General features: G+C 43.2%; 2 protein-coding genes across 2 annotated transcripts; both read left to right on the plus strand.

Annotated features, from left to right (window-relative positions):
• The first annotated feature begins 29 nt into the window (after positions 1-29).
• Positions 30-2,714, plus strand: ANKRD49 (ankyrin repeat domain 49). Its single transcript, XM_055702053.1, has 3 exons — positions 30-161; positions 708-978; positions 1,753-2,714. Exons 2-3 carry the CDS (start codon positions 721-723, stop codon positions 2,209-2,211), a joined length of 717 nt encoding a protein of 238 aa, XP_055558028.1. The 5' UTR covers positions 30-161; positions 708-720; the 3' UTR covers positions 2,212-2,714.
• A 2,359-nt stretch (positions 2,715-5,073) lies between these two features.
• C2H11orf97 (chromosome 2 C11orf97 homolog) lies at positions 5,074-11,241 on the plus strand. Its single transcript, XM_055703266.1, has 4 exons — positions 5,074-5,294; positions 5,986-6,090; positions 8,768-8,893; positions 10,765-11,241. The coding sequence occupies exons 1-4, from the start codon at positions 5,243-5,245 to the stop codon at positions 10,770-10,772; spliced, it is 291 nt and encodes a 96-aa protein (XP_055559241.1). The 5' UTR covers positions 5,074-5,242; the 3' UTR covers positions 10,773-11,241.
• Positions 11,242-18,966: the final 7,725 nt, after the last annotated feature.

An 18,966-nucleotide genomic window follows, 5' to 3' on the forward strand; every position in this document is an offset into this window, starting at 1 on the left:
CGCCGTGGTTGGTCAGCCAGCCCCGGCAACCGCTGGCGTCACGTCCGCTAGCGGCGCGCGGGCCGGAAAAACGCCGCGGGCGGTGGGCGGGGTGTGCTTGGGGAGGCCCCGCCCCGGCGGGAGGCCCACCCCCCGGCGCGTCCCGGCGGCGGAGGCGGCAGGTACGGTACGCGGGGCGAGCGCGGCCCAGTGGGGCCGGGCCGGGCGGGCGGCGAGCGCTGGGGCAGCGGGGGGTGCGGGGCTCGGCCTCGGGGGCGGGCGTTGAGGCCCTGGCGGGGTGGTGCAGCCGCCGCGGAGGGGAGCAGGGCCGGTGCTACCGGGCTTGGCCCGCCCGGCCCTCGCTCGGGGCGCTCGGGGAGAGGGGGGCGGCGGGCAGCGCGTGGCGGGGCTGGGGCGCTGCTCTGGAGTCCCGTCGTTTCTCCCTAATCTTTTGTTTATACGGGGCGCAGTGCTCCCCGTGCGCCCCACGAAACGCCGTCTGAAGGCGGTGCTGCTTCGGGGGATGGGGCTAACACCGTGTGACCTGGGGATACCGGCAGAGCTGGCGAAGCCTCATTTAGTGGCGCAACATGGAGTTCGCTCCTGAGTTTTGCTGTTCGTGGTGTTGCTGGCGTCAGCGTCATTCGTCAGATGTTTTTATGGACAATTAGTTGCACAGGAAACAGTAAAAGTTATTACAGATATCGTTGTATGTCTGCTGCTTACAGATGCTGATTGAAAATGAGTAAAGACAAACAAATCGATGAAGATGATGATGACAGCGAGCAGTTTGAGGACTTTACAGAGAATTTTAACCAACTTGAACTGCTGGAGACACACAGGCATTTGATTCCTGTAGGAACTCAGAGCTGTTGGTCAGGACAGTCTGACGATGACGATGATGAACAGGAAAGAAGTGAGGAATGGTACGAAATGCAAGAAAAAAAAATGGAAAAAAATCCAGAGAAATTGCTGCTCTGGGCAGCTGAAAATAATCGGGTAAGGCATTTATTCTGTTCCTTTGTATCAACGTCAAGAATGTTATTTTGAGCAAATATCTACAGTTCCATCCACAAACAAAAATTTACCTACACACTATTTTGATCTGGTTTTGCAAGCCACTGTATGTAAAACAGTTCACCCCAAAAAACTATCTCTAGATCCATTAGCTTTCAGAACAAAAGCTTTGAATTGTAGTTCAAAGTTACAGTAACAGCACTCTTCTTAAACTTCTATGAACTAAAAGCATGCCAGGCTCCTCCTTCATGGCAAGTAAGCCTTTTAACTGGGGTGGAGAGGGTGTGTCTGAAATCTTTTTTTCAAAAGCTCGATGTGCAGGTAATGGGTGAATGTTTCCCTGTTGGGGGGGGCTTTTTATTTTTTGGTGTGAGGGAGAGATGATCAAGATACTTGTTACCTAGCTTATTACACCCTCGTGTACATTTATTTTCATTAATTACCTTTCTTACACACACAAGCTCCACCTACGGTTCTGTGGAGGTATTTATGTGTTCACAGTGAATGGAGAGAAGGTGTAAGGTAAAAAGGTACTCCAAAGGCACTGTAACTAATGTTCATTTTGTAGCTCTTTAAAAACAAAACAAAAAAACCCCCACCAATGTAAGAATAAATGGTTTCGTTTTAAAATTATTTGTTGCACTTAAGCCTTTTTGAGACTGACAGAAATTGCTTTCCCACAAAATTTCAGAACAGTAAAAGCCATACATCTTGTTTGTAGAGTCTTATTTTGAATTGCCCGTTTCCTTTAAATAGCTGAGTACAGTGAGGAGGCTCCTTTCTGAAAAACTGGCTCCAGTGAATGCTCGTGATGAAGATCAGTACACTCCTCTGCATCGAGCTGCCTACAGTGGGCACTTGGATGTTGCACATGAATTGGTTGCCCAAGGGGCAGACGTTCATGCGCAGACGGTGGATGGCTGGACACCTCTGCACAGCGCCTGTAAGTGGAACAACACAAAAGTGGCTGCGTTCTTACTTCAGCAGGGTGCAGACATCAACGCGCAGACAAATGGTTTGCTGACACCATTGCATATTGCTGCAGGAAACAAAAACAGTAGAGAAACCCTTGAACTCTTGCTGATGAATCGCTATGTGAAACCAGATCTGAAAAACAACTTGGATGAAACTGCCCTTGACATTGCTAGGAGGACTGACGTATATCACTATCTTTTTGAAATCGTAGAAGACTGCATAAATGCTGTGTCCCCTTAAAAGCTGTGGTTAAGCTTGTGAATGTGAGGTTTGCTGCCTCCTGTTTGTGTTCTGCATGCTTATCAGTGGTGGTCTGTCCCTTGGCAACAAGGTTTTTCTTTTATAATACTTTAGTATTCTCCTCAGGCAAAATGTCACTTCTTGCAACTCTGCTCTGTGGCCTCACACATACTTAGAAGCGTTACTGCTGTTATTCGAGGTGTTCAGAAAGTGTCAGTAATTTCAGTGAGTTTCCATTTTGTTAGTGCAGCTTCCGAGGGGCCTTTGTAATTGCCCTGTACTGTCAAAGCAGGAGGGAAAACTGGAATATTTACTTGATGTGAAAGAATTCTGGCTTGGTTATGCAGTTTATTACAGCCCACTTGAAAATTATTTTTTGAGAAATTTTAACTTTTTTAAAGCTGCATGAAAGCTCAGAATGAATGTAACTTATTAGAGTGATACACAAAATGTTTAGTGATTCTCATGTAAGGAATATTATAAAATAAAATATTTAGCCCTAAGTATTTTTGTTGTCATATTTTTAACTGAAAGCTCAATTATTAATGCAATTGCTTGTTCATAAATCAGAAGTGTTATTCATAGGAAGATAAAGTAGTTTTGGTGAGGTTTTTTTCTGGTACTTTCAAGCAAATTACTTTCTGTGAAGATCCTGTTTAATTTTTGCTTGTAAATTAAGTTGAGGAGTAAAGTTTTAATGTCATGGATAGGGCATTAGAACAAATGAACCTCAGCTGTGTGAGGATAAACAGCCAACATAACGTTGTGTCTGATGTAGTTACAGCTAATTTAGTGCAGGATGCACTTGGCAGTGTTCCACTTCTGAATCCCCAAAGAGAATCCCTCATTCCAGCTCAAATATTCAGCATAGTTTAAAAACTTTACTGGTATTTTCCCTCAAAATTCCTTAATTTCCAGTCCATTCTTTTATTTGCTTATTTGATGCCTTTTTAATTTGCAATAGCCTGTGTTACTAATCCCAGGCATTCACATCTGAGCTGGACTTCTGAATGTGGCTGCCATCATTTAACCAAACTTAAGGTGGTGGGGGTGGGTTTGTTGGTTTGTTTCTTAAGATTTTGAGGCCTTCAGCACACACTTGAGTGCAGCTTCTCTGCAATCATGCCAGCTAGAATCTCACTGGTTTGCAGTGAAGACTTGGGGCCCTTAACCTGAAGCACACTAGGCAGCTCTTAGCACCAAGTACTGTTTGGTTTAGTTTAGCAGAAAAATGTTAATTAATGCTATAAATTTTCACAAGAGACATATTTTGCTGCTTCTGCTTGTCAGTTCAGCCTTTCTGCTAGCAAGTGGAAAATTCTATGATTTTTAGAATTGGTGTGAGAGTTTAATTTACCTGTGTTACTGTTCACATCATCTGTACTAGTCTGCATCTCAATCTTTCAACTTCTTTTGGAGAATCAGCATCTCTGGATTATTCAGCTATTTGTGAAAGGTCCAGTAAAATATGTACTTCCTGTCTTTTTTTTTTCTTTCTACTGCCTCAGTTCAAGTGTAAATTTTTTGCCAAAAACAACTACTAAATGCAAGTAACTAACAGGTGAGGGTTTTAAGTATCATTACAGTACATCTCAAAACAATTACTCTGAGCAGGTAGATATTTTTTCATCAATAGTGGTTTAGAAGGATACTGGTAGAACTGCAGCAGTGCTGTCTGCCCAGTAGATGATCTGTACTGCGTGGGAATTAGCATACTAAAGGTTTCCCATGGTAATGGCATGCGGCATGGTTTTGAGCTTCATGCCATCTGTAATTCAGAGGGGAGAAACTTGCTTCTCCCTGTTAATCAACTGAATGTAAGACCTGAAGTACTGTAACTCCATACGAGGGCTGTAACAAAACACTTTGTTGCCCCATGCAGACACCTTAGTGATCCCAAGCTCCTTCCAGACACTACCAACAGAGCTGAAGTATATTTGCAACAGCAGCAGCAGGCTTGGGGTATGTTGGCCCACGTTTGGTGCTCTGATCAAGCAACTGTAGAGGGCACTTTTTAGAGGTCCGGTTCAGGACTTCTGTTACAAAACAGAGAACTGCCTCTGACCTATGAATGGTACAAGATGATTTTTAATGCTTACTATTTCGAAAGTTTGGTTTCAGGACACCTGTGGAAGATGAATACACCTTGAAGTGCATCAAGAAAAAATACAGAAGTGGGTTACGTCATGCATTTGTGTAACTAAACTTGGTTTGTATTGTATAAAGTCTCACTACCGTATGCAAAGTCTTGATTTAAAGGAAGCTACTGCGGGGCACAGCCTGCAGCCAGGGGAGCAGGACAGCTTCCCTGTGCACCTGTCGGCAGCATTCTCTGCTTTTTTTTTTTTTTGGCCAGCCACAGTTCTTTCTCAAAACTTTTAACAGTGGCAAAACAAGGGGAGTCAAGTCCACTTCAGTCCTATGAACAGCACCTCAATATGCCTCCTTTTATGAAAAGTGTTATTAAAACCAAGCTAGTACTTCTGAGTATTAGATCTACATGATCCATCCAGTTAAACCGGGCTCTTTTGTCTTTATTTCTGTTAGTCTGCTGCCGCCTCCGGGGGGGGGCGACGAGGCGTCCTTTCTCCAGGCAGGCCAGTAGTGACACCCCACAGGGGTATAAAACGTTTTTGATGTTTGTGCCGGTTTCTGAGTGCAGTGACACTGACAGAAACGAGGAGCTCCCGATGATACCTGGAGCCCTCACCCACCCTGTGACCCAAGCGGGCGTGAGGTGGCCGTGGCCCACTGTCCCCCGGGGATGGCGACCGGCCGCCCCCCGCCTCGGAGGCCGCTGCCGTTAACCCTGCCGGGTGGAAGGGGTAAAGCCCCCCCGCTGTGCCCGGGAGCGGCGGCCCCAGCCCGCCCGCCTCGGTACGAGGGGGCGGGGCGGCCCCGTCCGGCTCGGGGCCTGGGCGCAGGCCGCCGCCGCGCTGCCTCCCGCCGCCAGCGGGGCAGAGCCGCCCCGCCCCCGCTCCCCTGGCAGCGACCCGCCCGCCTCCTACCTGCCCGGGCGTCGGCGGCAGCCATGAGGGCGGCGAGAGAGGAGCAGCCGGTGGCGGCCGGAGGCGGGCAGCCCTGTGAGCGCGGCGGTGCCCCGGCCCGGCGGTGGGGCCCACCTCACTGTCCGTACCCCCCCACCCCCGCGCTGCGTCCTCCCTTCCCCGCGCCGGCGTGTCCCCCCGGGGGATCGGGCTTTGCGCGGCGGTCGCATGTCTCCCCTGGCAGGAGCACGGGCAGTGCCCGGGCAGGTGGTGGCTGCCCCGCCGCCGCGGGGGCCCCTCGGGCCTCCTCAGCTCCTTGGAGAGTACCCTCAGCGAGGGCACCTCCTCGGAGGCCTCCGTGCGTGGCCGCGGCCCTGCCAGGGGTCGTTGGCCCGCTGAGGCACAGCACCCCGGGTGCCCAGGGGTGGCTCTGGCTCTTGTGTGGCGGCCCAGCTCGTCCCCTCGGCTCCTCACCGTGCTCCCGTCGTGAGATAGGGGGGAGCTGGGCCCGGCTCATGCCCTCGCTCCCTCCCCACGCTCTCATAGCGGGGAGCTGGGCCTGGCTGATGCCCTCGCTCCCTCACCATGCTGTCGTCAAGAGGAATCACTCGATACGGGGGAGCAGGGCCTGACTGAATGGTACCGTGCATTTATAAATTATTTGACTTGAAGCGTGTTAAAGACAGAAGTAGAGCAGCGTGAAATTATGTTAGATTTGGCAAAGCAACGTTAACGTTCAGGGGATTTTGAAATAACTGGTTCTTTTGTAATTTATCTTTACTAACAGGGGAAAAAATTGCGTATGTTGAGCCACCTAGGAGAGTTAAAGAAGTAATTGAAGAAGATCTTTATTTCTGGAAAGAAGCATGCCATACTAAACATCCAGCTGCAGGTAATCCTCCTTAGCAGCAAATGGGAAGTGTTTGCCAGGGAAATGAAATATAAATTGTTTTGAAGAGTTGTGGCAAATTGTTACTTTAAAAACCAGCCTAACACATTTTGTAGTAGCCTGGGGAACATATAGAAATGGAAGAATTACATATAGTCTTTCTCACTTTTTTTTTCAGTCTAAAATTACAGCACCATAGAGAACATGGATAATTCTGTATGATCTGTCAGTTTAATAAAACAGTAACAAATGTCAAGCAGTAGGGAGGTTCTGCGACCTTTTTCTCTGAAAGAAGTGCTGTAGTTATTAGAATACTTTGTTCCCTTCTGCTGTTTGAAACTGAAGTTGGCGTTGAAAAGAAAGGGTTGAGGTAAGAATGACAAATGTAAATGAAAGACAGGAAAATAGTGAAAGCACTTAGAAAATCAGTCTGTTTAGGCAGCTTAAAGGTTATGGAAAGACTTGGTTACAGTAGGCAAATGAGGACATGGAAGTCTTAGAGGGAACAAGGTGTTCACTCTGTTCTGAGAACCAGAGGTAAAACCAAGGTAAGATCAGAGAAGAAATAATTAGCAGTTTTTAACAGAAAGATAACTTAATGCTGGAACAATTTAATAAAGGTCACTTAGATTCAGCATTTGCAATACACAGTTTAAATACTGGCTCATCTTGGTGCAGGAATGACCTGAAGCCACGTAGCCTATGCAAGACAAAACTTAAATCACGCTGGTGACCTCCTGCAGCCATAAGATATATTAATCTTATTGTAGAAAATCAATTTTCAGAAGTTTATAGTGTTTAAGGATCAGTCATCTGGTTGTCTATATGGTCTTATTGCCTTTATCAGCCAAGCCGTTGTATATTATTAGCCGCTTCTCTGTAGATTCCACTAAGTAAAGCTGTTTATTCCACAGCTTCCCTCATTAGTTTGTTCTAGTGGTTAGTGTATTTAAAAAAAAAAAAAAAAAAAAAAAAGCCTGATTAATAATTTGGGTTTGTATGGTTCAGCTCCTTGCTTTTCTTGGATATGTAATATGTATCCAGGATTTTCTTCCAGGGAAGGTATACATAAATTTTATTTTGGCTCTTTATGTACTCTGACCAGTTGTTTTGCCTCCTCTTTTAAAATGTGAATACCAAATCTGATCATGGAATTTCAGTATTTGTATCACTGGTAGCCTGTAGAGAGAGAGAATCATCTAATTTTAGAGCTGCCAGCACTAGGACCTTGAACTATTTGTCAACTGTTGCTGCTAAATCCATGATGCTTTTGCTTCACAATACACAGTCCTCATTCTTTAATGCCACATTCTCTTCCATAGAGTAAAGCTATTCCTTGATGATATTAAGCTGCATTTTGTTGGAATAAGTCCACCGCTATATCTCCTAATTATTACATCCTCCACACATGTAGTAAGGGCATTTTTGCCTTTGTTTCAAAATTTGGAACATTTTGAAAAAGTCTGGTTTCTCTTATGTAGGATTAAGACCCAAGTCTAAACTCATTCAACGGTAATTTAAAACAGCTAGATCCACAGGCAAAAATGTACATAAGTTAGGTGATATAATCAGTATCCTATTGGATGTAAAGACCATTTGAACCTGCAACTCCATTAGTGTGATTAAGCTCCTTAGGCAATTACAGCACACCTGCAAATGAATGACTTATGTAGGCTCTCTTTATAGTAAATGGAGAGAAAAAGGCACTTTGAAAAGACAGTTCTTCTGACTTGCCCTAGATACCTATCATTGCATGTGTGATGCTCTAAAAGTGCCTGTTCTTTTCCCATTGACTGTAAAGGGCTTCTGGATTAGTAGCTGAATTGCAGATGTTAACTTTGGTCTGCTCAGTTGGCTCATGAGTCTAAAGTTACTAGGAGCTGAACGCAACTGTATTTCACTGTATCCATCTGCCAATGGATCAAAATTGTCTGGAACATTTCAGTCTGAAATGGTATGTATGGCATAATGTTATATGCATAGAATAACAATGCTATGTATAATAAGGTCAAACAGATGCTGGTGTACAGATTATTCAGCAAGTACCCAGTTCCTTTTTCATCTGTATGCATCTGGAAAATTAGAGATACTCCCCAAGTGGCCTGGGCTCTGATAAACGACGGTTGTCAGATGGGATGGTTACTGATTTACACAGATTATTACTAAGTTTCTTCTTTTACATATATTGATGGTTAGTAAATTATAACCTTTCCACCAAATAAATTAGCTGTTTTGTTTTGCTGGCATTGGTTTTGTTTGGGTTTTTTGTTGTGTGTTTTTGGTTTGGGTTTTTTTTGGGGGGTGGGGTGGGCACAGGGGTGTTGTTCTACTGTCTTTTTATGAAGGCATTTGGTATTTCAGTATGACGAGTAAATTATGCTGGATGCGCTGATGGTATTACTGCTGTTTCTTATACGTTATAAATCAGCTGCATCCTGCTTCAGTTAGGAGCCCAGCAGTCCTGAGCTGTTCTACAGACAGTAGAGAGCATCGTATACCCTCAGCAATCTGAATTGCTCTGTGAAGATGTCAATATCATTAACTATGGAGGAAGATTATAGTGTTCTGCTTAACTACTTCTAATTACTGTATAGACCAAAGGGACTGTCTTTTTAAAAGTTGCATTAATTCTAGAACAAGTTGAAATAATCAGTTGTAATGATATTATTTTGACAAACAGTGGCTCTGGATGGGATTTGCAGTGTGAAAAAGAATTTTGCCATTGGAAGCCTGAAACCAGTGTCACAGAACAGAAACAGTTTACTTTTACAGCCTCAGTTCTACTCAAGGCATGCAGGAATGAAAAGTAAGAGTCAATAATAAGAAACTTACTAAAACACCTCATTTTAAAGTTACAGGGTATTATTATTTTATAATTCATAGACATCTTGTAGGATTGCAGATTACCTATATGGTCTTACGGTAATTGCTTCTGGGCATTTTTCTGCAGAGTTAACCTACTTCTTCCTTTAGTAAGTAGCCAGCAGATTTGAAATCTTTGCATAAGAAACCTGTTTAGGACTGCTGTGTTGGGTCACCTGATTTCATTTTCGGAAACCTTTTGTAAATGTGTGGAATAATCACTTGTTTCCTACTGATAGGTGGTGAGTGTTGGTTTCATGTACATAATGAACCTTACTGGCCTTTCTTAACATCCAACCTTAACAAATTAAAATGTTTGGAAAAGCCTCCTCCAACAGACCTCCTGAAAAGATACATATCTAGGTATCATTTCAGCTTTTGGAGTGTGGTCCACTTCTGTGGAGTATGGCTTTTGTGGAGCAGACCTGTTCCTTAGGAGCTGGTAGATTTTTAGCATAGTCTTCTCAATGTGCTCACTTTCTTTCCGTGAAATGTATAAACTTTGTAGTGGAAGGTGAAAGCTTCCAACCCTAAGGAAACAGAGCCCATTAGTTTTGGAAGAGGATGGTTGGTAGTTGCGCGATATATGAACTCGGCATATTTTGCTATTAAATGAAGCTCCTTAACTCATTCTCAGGAGCTGTTGGTTTAAAAATACAGCTAGCTGCATGACTAGCGCCTCTTTCTTCCTAACTTAATCTTGTAAGCTTTAGAGATATCAGCATCTTAGTTACAACAGCAGTATCAATTAAGTGATTGCTAGTATAAGTAGCATTTAATGAGTACAGCCTTCTGCCATGCTGCCTGTACTCTAGAATAGAGCAGGCCTAATCTGTGCAAGTACTAACTGCAGTCACTGTGTACTTAAACCAAGAAAATTTTAGCCACACCATAGAAAATACAGCCAAAGAATGCCTCAGAGTTTTGCTACATAAATTTAAAAAAATAATATTTTTTTTTAAAATATTATTTTAAAACTCACGTACCTGAGGCTGCTAGTGAAAGCACACGGAGTATTCAAAGATCCTGATCTCCTCCATTTCCTATTAAGATCTGTGAGGAAAGAACAGCTGTAAAACAAAGCAGTTTATTCAAATTTATTTAGGTGCTAAAATTTATAGGCTCTATTGGTTTTCCTTTGGGAATTTAGATACACCTTCATTCCCAGGGACTGCTGCTAGAGACAAGTGGTGCTCTCCTTACTAGCTATATATACTGCCTGTTTTCCAACAGAACAGCCAGGTATCATGAGAGAAGGGGTGACAGAAAAGATACAAGACAGGAGAAAAACTGAGAGCAATCTGGCTTCAGCTTCTCTACTCACCAAACAGTTTCCATTCACACACCTGCCTCGGTGTAAGGATCTGGGGAGGAAATGAGGTGGTAATATACTAACTGGGAGATGGAGAAGGTACAGGCTGTGGAAATGGGCCCAAAAGAAGAGGTTTTTCTAGAGAGGAGATGAGCCTACTGTGTTTAGTGCCAGAAGGAAAGGCATCAGCAAAAGGAAAAGAAGCAGCACAGACAAGGAGAATGAAAGGAGAGAGATACAGAACAGAAGGTTGGAAATTCCTGAAGGGAACTGGAGAGAGGAGAACACAGTTCAGCAATGCAGAGATAGAAACTGTAAGAAATGAAGGGAAAACATGTAGAAGAAATAAATAGATGAGAGAGAGGAAAAAAATCCATGCATAAGTTAATGCATTTGATTTTGCTTCTCCCTTTTACTGTCTTCCCCTAGAAGTGATTAGTGATTTGGGGGGCTCACTGTGTGCTATCTCATCCGTCCTTAGAGCGGATCTTGTTTTTCTACAGATTGCTGAACTTCAGTGCTGTGAAGACCTGAGCCTGTTGTGATGTGTCAAATCAAACACAAAAATGACTGGCTGCCTTTGGAAAAGCAGATCTGTAATTCTAAAATTTTGAAGGAAGTTCTGTTTGGATAGGGAGCTATTTCTTCGTTTGTTGTTTTATTCATATCCTTATGCCACTTTTTAATCTGATGTTGTAGTAGCCAACTCTGATCCATATTTCAGCCAGTGATGAAGATGTCATAATCCAAAGATTACAAAATGTTCTTGCTGACAAAAATGTACTACTGTGAAACTTGACATTTTCATAGGCTTCTTTGTTGCAAAGTGATTCTAAGTTCTGGCAGAAGATTGTAATGTAATTGAAGAGATGCCTTTAAGTGCCTTAGGCCGAGTCCTTTCATTGAACTGAGCAGTTCAGAAGCCAGGAGTTTGTGGTTTGATATCTAGCCTGATTTAATAAAAGTTTAACATAAATAAACCTCTCTCTGTATGTCTCTACATATGTTAGAGTTACTAAGAACCACAGAGGCAGCATGGAACCTGAAACGGAACCTGTCATTTAACTCTCACCCTTAACCATTATTACAGTGAGGTAATACCAATTGATCGTTACTTTGTTTTGTATTATCATACCACTTAGAAGGATCCACATTTTTTTCCTAGGTGCTGTATATAACCAGAACAAAAGATAGCTTTCCAAGGTCATTGGTGGTTGGAAGAGGTACCAGAGACAGGAGTGACATTTGCAGCTGCAGCACAGCTCCAGTGCTCTGGTAGCAGATGAGAGGCTGCAAGCTCTCTCCAGCAAAGCATCTGAGCTCGCTGAGCCTGAACCATGCAGGGGGAAGTGAAAAGTGAGAATAGCTGGAGACTCCCTGCTGTGGGAGATGGAAGCTCCCATTTGCTTCCCCAACGTGCTGTCTGGAAAGGTTTGTTGGGAGGCTGAGATCTGGGACAACATGGAGAGCGTGCTGAGTCTTGTCTGGGCCTTTTACTGGGACTTTTACTCCCTACTGCTCTTTCCACCTCTTTCCACATGGTCACCAACAATACTGCCAGGGCAGGCATGGAGCCTATCAAGCATGACTACATTGCTGTAAGGTGAGTCAAAGACACGGGTGCCCAGGTGGCTTCTCCTCAGTCCTACTGGTGAGGGGGTAGGGCTGGAGGAAGGCATGGATCCTGTAACTATTGTTTGCTCAGCTGGTGCTGAAAATGGGGAGTTGGCTTTTGTGACTATGGGATGTCCGCTCTTTGAGCACTAAGAACTGCTATGAAGAGATGAGATTCACCTCAACAGGTGGTACAAAAACTGTGTTTGTACCATACGTAGAAGGATCCCTGATTGTTTCCTAAGCATTGTGATAACATAAGAAATACACAGTAGTGATCATTTGCCTGGCCAACCCAGGGAGGAGAACTATAAGTAGGAGTGGAAGGGGAGGGAGATGACAACCCGCAGTCAGGTGAGGAGGTGGTGGACCAGGTTAGCAGACATGATAGTTCCTGTCTTCGTGTTTAACAATCTAACGTAATGATCAGACTTTGGTGTATTTCTAGAATAATTGTAGGACATTATTTTCCAGATTAATAATACTTAGTGCTTACCCTGCAGTTTTCACTGCCAGAATTCTTTCCAGACATCCCTGCAGCATGTTTGTGGGATAAATGTTACTGGCTTTTTAAAGGAGGGAATTAATTGTATTGTGCAGTGAGAACAATGAACTGGGACTGATGGATAATTTAAGATCTCCTTATTCCCATTTATACCTCAGATGATAGTTCACATCTTTTCTAAGGTGTGATCCTAAGAGGTGGAGATGGGAGTTCCTGGGGCTCTCGGATCCTAGGAAAGTGTTTAAACTACACTGAATGCTGTTAAAAATGAAGTCTCAGTGAAGGCTTTGTGAAGCTAGACTTTGTTTTCTTTTGCTGTTTTTACAGTTATCTGTGAATGAAATGGGATGCTTGTGGTTTAGGTTGTCAGGAACCCTTCTCTGACACTAAAAGTTTGGCTTTCTTTTTGTACCAGTGAGAAGGGAAAAAGAACACCCCACCCTTCGCTGGCTCCAAGCCAACTCTTTTCAGCATTTTCACTTCTAAAAGAAAAAAAAATATTGGCACTGGAAATGGCACCTGAGGCACGAGAGGACTAGCTGCTTTTGAAAACCTTATTCTCCCTTTTTAGATGCAAATTTGATGATGAACCACACAATACTGTTTGAGAATCACTGGGCTTTCAGATAGAGGCCTTTGATTAAGCTTGTTACATCTCACTACTGCTCCTTGCTTCATTTTTATTCTACTCCCCTCCCCCTGCTTTCTCATTCTTAGTAGTGTTTTTTTCATGATCTTGTTTTAAAATTTTCCAGATGAAAAGACTTTCTGGGTCTATCCTGGATTCCTGCATTAGCTCAGTTTTGCTGCAACAAAGGCAGATTTGTGAATCTCTTGCTCCTTTGCTCTCTCTTCCTTTTTGTGCAGCCTTGTACAATGGAGAAATGTCTTTTAGATCTTTTCTACTGAATGTTTTATTTAAATTATGAGGCTTGGGTAATTTTTAGCTAATCCAGTATATTTATGTTCATGACCTTTTTATGTGTCTCATCTTTCATTTGAATAAAACAAAGCAATTTAAAAAATATAATAACATTGCATAATATTATAGTAATGTTATTAATATTGCTATTATATTTATAATATATGTTTCATTAAATGGGGTGTCAGATAATTGAAATTAACTGCGGTCACATCTTATTGCAGTGACTTTTTTACTAACTGTCCAGCTACCCTTTTCTCGTTAGTTTTTTTTGGTATTATTTCTTTTTGAAACTAAACACTACTGTTTTAAAAGACAAATGTTATCGTTGCTTCCATGTATTAATAGCAATGTTCAAACACTGACATCTTTCAAAGGTCACGTCTACATTATCAAGCAATGAGGCACAATAGGAGGGGATCAAGTTTTTAAAGCAATGAGTATTGAGAGCCCCATAACTAGACTGTATGTGGTTTAGGAGATTCACTTCGAACTAGAGCTAGTCTTGTCTCCTGGACTGAAATGTCACCTTGTTGCTTGAGCTTCAAAGATGCTTGAAGAAAAGCTCCATTACAAACCCTTGCCCTCTGGCCTGGGGAATGCTCACTGGGTAAAATGGGAGCATCGGTGCTGACTGCACAGCACTGCCCCTGCCACTGCTGCTGCGTAAGATGAGAGACCAATGCTCAAAAAACCCAAGGAAAATGGAAAGTCAAGATAACTGCTAACAAATATCCACAGACCCAAATTCTGGCTTGCTGTACACACACACATCAAAGTGTCTGAGGATCATGTGGTTCTGGTAGGAAGTTCTCTGCTCTGATTTGGGCTCTGGTCTACCCTGGTGAACAACAAAGATGTTGCAACGGAAGGTCAAAGAGCGTCCTGGGATGGGATCCTCCATCCACAGTGTGCCACAGCACATTTGTTCATGCCTGTGCCTTGGTCTGGAAGTGTCAAGGTCACATAGTTTTAATCCAGCCCTGCTCACAGTCACAAGCAGAACTGTAGCGAGGCAGAATATTTTAATATCACATTTGCTGTGTGTGCAATAATGTGGTCTTGTCTGTCCAGAAGCTGTTCATCCAGTGAGGCAGGCATCACCTTTCAACTGAATCGCTTATGTCTAGTCATATTTCACAATTTTAAACTTCCATGCAGAAAGATAATAATCCTGAATATGAAACCCTAGGTAATCAAATTACACTAAAATACAGCGTGCCATTTATACAGAACTTTTATCACTCTTTTTCATACAGGATTTAGGATCTTAATTGGCAAAAACTTGCATTGAAACCATGGGGACTACTTACGAAGAAGAGATTTCAAAGTCATTCTTAGTGTCATTTTGGTACCAGGTAGCATGCTGCCATGCTTTGAAGATGATCAGATTTTCTTAGGATAAAAAACTCCACAAGGTTTGCTTGGTCAACAGAATGTCTGACTCGATAGCTGTGGCTGAAAACACAGCCACGTGTTGCAGTAGCTTTTAAACTGTGTTTGCAAGAAGTTGACAAATAACTTCAAAGACTTTTCTAGGCTTAACTACTTCTCAAGTGTGACAAAATAGAATGAGTCAGAGTAGAAGAGGAATTCAGCTGGGAAGCTGTAGGTAAAAATGTTTACTGCTGTTAGAAATGGCAAACATTTAACCTTCAAAGCAGCAAAATATTTTTCTGTTTTGCAACAGCTTCATTACTAGCAGCTAGCTTTTTATTTTAAATTCCTATCAGCAACATTAGAGCTTAGTGTGGTTTCTACAGAGCAGTTAAACCACAGTTCCCCAATTTGTGTATACAGCTCCAAGAAGTCTGTGTGGTCCTCAGTCCATGGAGCTATCTGCTGGGCTGGTTTACCACTGAAGCAGACAAAACCAAGTGTGTTCCCTCTGGAAGATCTGCAGGCATCTGGTAACGCTACTCGAACATCATCATGTTGTACTTCCCCGTGACGTTTGTGGAGTTTTTCCCAAGTCAGAGTGAACAAAAATGCTTGACAAAACCCTACTAGTGCAGAGTAGCTCATCATGGTCATGCCATGTGTCTTACAGTGGAAATGAGGCAAACTGGAGCTGATGTGGGTTACTGCCAGGCTGGTTTTTCTTTTCTAGAAGAGAAATGAGACATTAAAAAGGAGAAATTCCTCACCAGCATGCAGGTCTGAGGACACTGGGCTTCTAACTGTGGTACTGACAGTGAGGTGACTCACTGTACAGCAGCACATTGCACCTGACTTGTAAGCTTGCTACACGAAAATTTCTAGAAGGCTGCTAGATTCTTCAAAGAAGGCACAGCTATAATTATTTTCAGTAGTGACTATGATATCTAACTAAAATGTATTTCTGTGCTATCTCCCACATTGCAAGGGATTTGAAGACAGATAGCAACAGCAAGACATTTGGATCTTTAATTTGCAAAAAATCTAAAATATACCTTAAAAACAGGCTTTCTCATGCTCTAGATATAAATTCTGTTTAGATTTCTGAACTAGTGGACTATACACAACATGTAAATGTTTTAGTCTCACGTATTTAGTCTCCACAGAGGCGGGTATAACACGAAAATTAACTTACAGTGGCAGTATTATTCATAGAAACATTTCAGGCTACTTTCCTCTCATTTTGAATGGATCTAATCCTTATTTGCTGTAAGATGACAGATAGGAAACATTACAATACTGCATTTCCATCATGGTATATACCATCACAACTTACTGTGGATTTCAGTAATAGTTTTCTTCAATATGCAGCATAGAGCTTTAGCTGATAGTGTGTTGATGAATATAGAGAGCCTTGTTTTGATTTCATGCTAAATAATTCAGCAGATTTGTTCCCATGTGACAAGTCTTAAAATGGATGTCACTGCAGTGCAGCTGAATGTCACACTGAAGTTTCACTGCGAGACTGCAAAAACCCAAAAGTAACTAGCCAACTCTTGCTATTAATCTTCACAAGGAAAACATATATATTTTATTTTCAGATTTGTCACTACTTGCCTTGAAAAGGCTTCCATGTTGAGTTGTTCTGAAACATTTCATAAACCCTGAATTAAAGCCAACGTTTTTGTTGAGTTTACCATATGCAGGATCAGGCCTGGCATCACCAATGTAGTTGGCTAGGCTTTGGAATTGGAATGGCTTAGCACCACATCTTCAAGCAATGGAAATGAAAACTTGACTAGACAAGGGCTCCTCCAAAGTCATATATCAATGCTGAAATTTAAGTTCCCGAAGGAAAATAGGAACTGCCATTGCAGCTGATACGATCAAATATATTGAGTGAATCAGAATTCCAAGGAAGTCAATTGAGCTCTCCCACTGACTTTCATGGGTCCCAAATCTCTTACGTTGTTTGCAAAAATGTCTAAGTAAACAAAATTACTAACAGAAGGGCTTTTAGACCACTGTGAATCCTTTGAATGCTTAATTAAGGCAGGCTAGGGATTGTGCTCATTTTAGGTAGTCTGTTGTATTGGATGAGCTCTGGATTGATTCTAGGTACAGCTCATGGCCTCAGAGGATTTCACTCTCCCTTGGCATTGTATTTCTACGTTTGTTGGCAGTTTTCTGCTGTGGTAGAAGAATTTTCCCAGATTCTCATTTTGTGACTAAAATCAGTGTTATCTGTCAAGACAGGTGCTATGTTTATTGCCCTAAAAAGTTTTTTTGCTACTATTGTCTATCATTATTTTGCAGACAGTACTAAATTAGAAAGCAGGGTTAAGATCTTGGCTTGTACAACTTCAACACAGAGAGGCCCTGGAGCAAGCCAACAGAAATCTTGGGAAGTTCAGCAAGGACAAAAAGCAAGTTCTACACACAGAGCAGAAAACTGCCATGCACTGGTACAGGCTGGGAACTGGCTGGCTGATAAACACCCGGGCTGGAAAGGAGCTGGGGGCTACGTGAACATCAAGCTGAGTGTGAGCTCACCTCAAAAATAAAGGAAGTCACTTGCTGGGCCACATGAGAAGCACGTCCAGCAAACAGGAAAGTAATTATTCCCCCCCATTGGTGAAGGAGCACCTGGAATACTGTCTCCAGTTCCCAGCCTCCCAGTTCAAAAAGAATGTTGAGAACATGGTTCAGCAGAAGGCTACCAAGATGATGAGAGATCCTACAGCACACAAGGAGAGAGGTTAAGGGAGGTGGTCTTGTTTAGTCATGTGAAGAGGAGGCGATGGGATCATTTAATGGGAGCCAGCAACTACCTGAAGGTAAGTTATGAAAATGATGGAGCCACTCTCTTTGGATGTAACAAGGGACAACCACCAGAAATTCCAGGTTGGGAGGTTCAGCGTTGGACATTAGAAAAAATTCTTCTCCGAGAGGGTGACATAGCACTGGAACAGGCTGCCAGAGGTGATGTGGAGTCTCTCTCCTTGAACATTTTCAACATCCTGGTGCTAGTCCAGCCACCACCTTGGCCAGTGCTGGCAGTGATGCTCTTCTGAGTGGGAGGGTGGATTAGTGACTCCCAGAGACCCCTTCCAACCAAGGCTGTATGTTGGAGCAGGGGAAGCAAGATACTGGCTATGACCACAACTGTTGGTGTTTCTTATATTTCATGAGTGCTTACAACATGGACAATGGAAATCTGCAAGCACTTTTATGTGCAATTAATAACTTTATAGATGCACACTACCTAGCTCCTAACCTAACACCAACGTCACACACAACTGTTCTTCATTTTGCGGAGTAAACAGGCTTGAACCACTTCTTTTTCCTAATATAGAGACAAGGCCTTGGTCTATGTGGTATGTGAAAGCTATGCTACAATCCAAATGGTCAGTGAGAACTTAGGCCTGGTGTAACTCCGCTGCCTTCAGTAGATCCATGTGAGAGGACCTTGGATTTATGGCTGTTGGATATGAAAATGCGTAGGTCAGAGCTGGAAACTCTCCAGTTCTGTACAAACAGTCTCTGAACTGTGTGAATCAATGATCTCTCAGTTCACTGAAGCAAATGACGGGGGCCGGGGGGGGGGGGGGGGGGGGGGAAGTTTTGAGCTGATCTGATACACTTTTCCACACACAGAGCTGGAAAAAGTAATTTTCTGGCAACCACAGGGTTCTGTAGCTTTTAAATGGGTGTGACATTTTATTGTAAATGTATGTATTTCTAAGAAAGTTTTAAAAGGACAAAAAAAATCCTCTAATTTCTTTACTTTTAGTTTTCCACATTGTAGATCCTTTTAGAGGTGCTTGACACTGAATTTGACAGGAATTCAAAGCTACTGTGGCTGATGTAACTTTTTTTTTTTTTTGCTTTATTCAAAGCTTCTCTCAACTTCATTGTCTAAATTGCAACTGTTTTAAAAGAAAACCCTCTGCATCTTCCAAAGTACTTCCCCGCAAGGCCACAGAATACAGCACATAAACCATAGTTCAGCTGCTGTGGGAAAACCCTTTTGCTGGAGTTTAAACCCTCTGACTGTTCCAGGTGTGGGCGGGGAGAAAAAAGCGAGAAGGGCTCAGAGGAAGCAGCGGGGCAGCCCGCGCCTCCCAGGGTAGGGAGATGTGAGGCTGGGTCGGCCTTCGTGGCAGGGCTGTCCTCCGCCGGTGGTCCCTTGCCTCACGCGCCCACCTGCGCACATGTAGGGGGTCTGCGCGGCCGGGTGTCGGTGCCGGGGGCCGGCTGCTGCGGGGGGCTGCGGGCAGCTCCCCC

Source organism: Falco cherrug, chromosome 2 (genome assembly GCF_023634085.1).
Source record: "Falco cherrug isolate bFalChe1 chromosome 2, bFalChe1.pri, whole genome shotgun sequence".
NCBI lineage: Eukaryota > Metazoa > Chordata > Aves > Falconiformes > Falconidae > Falco > Falco cherrug.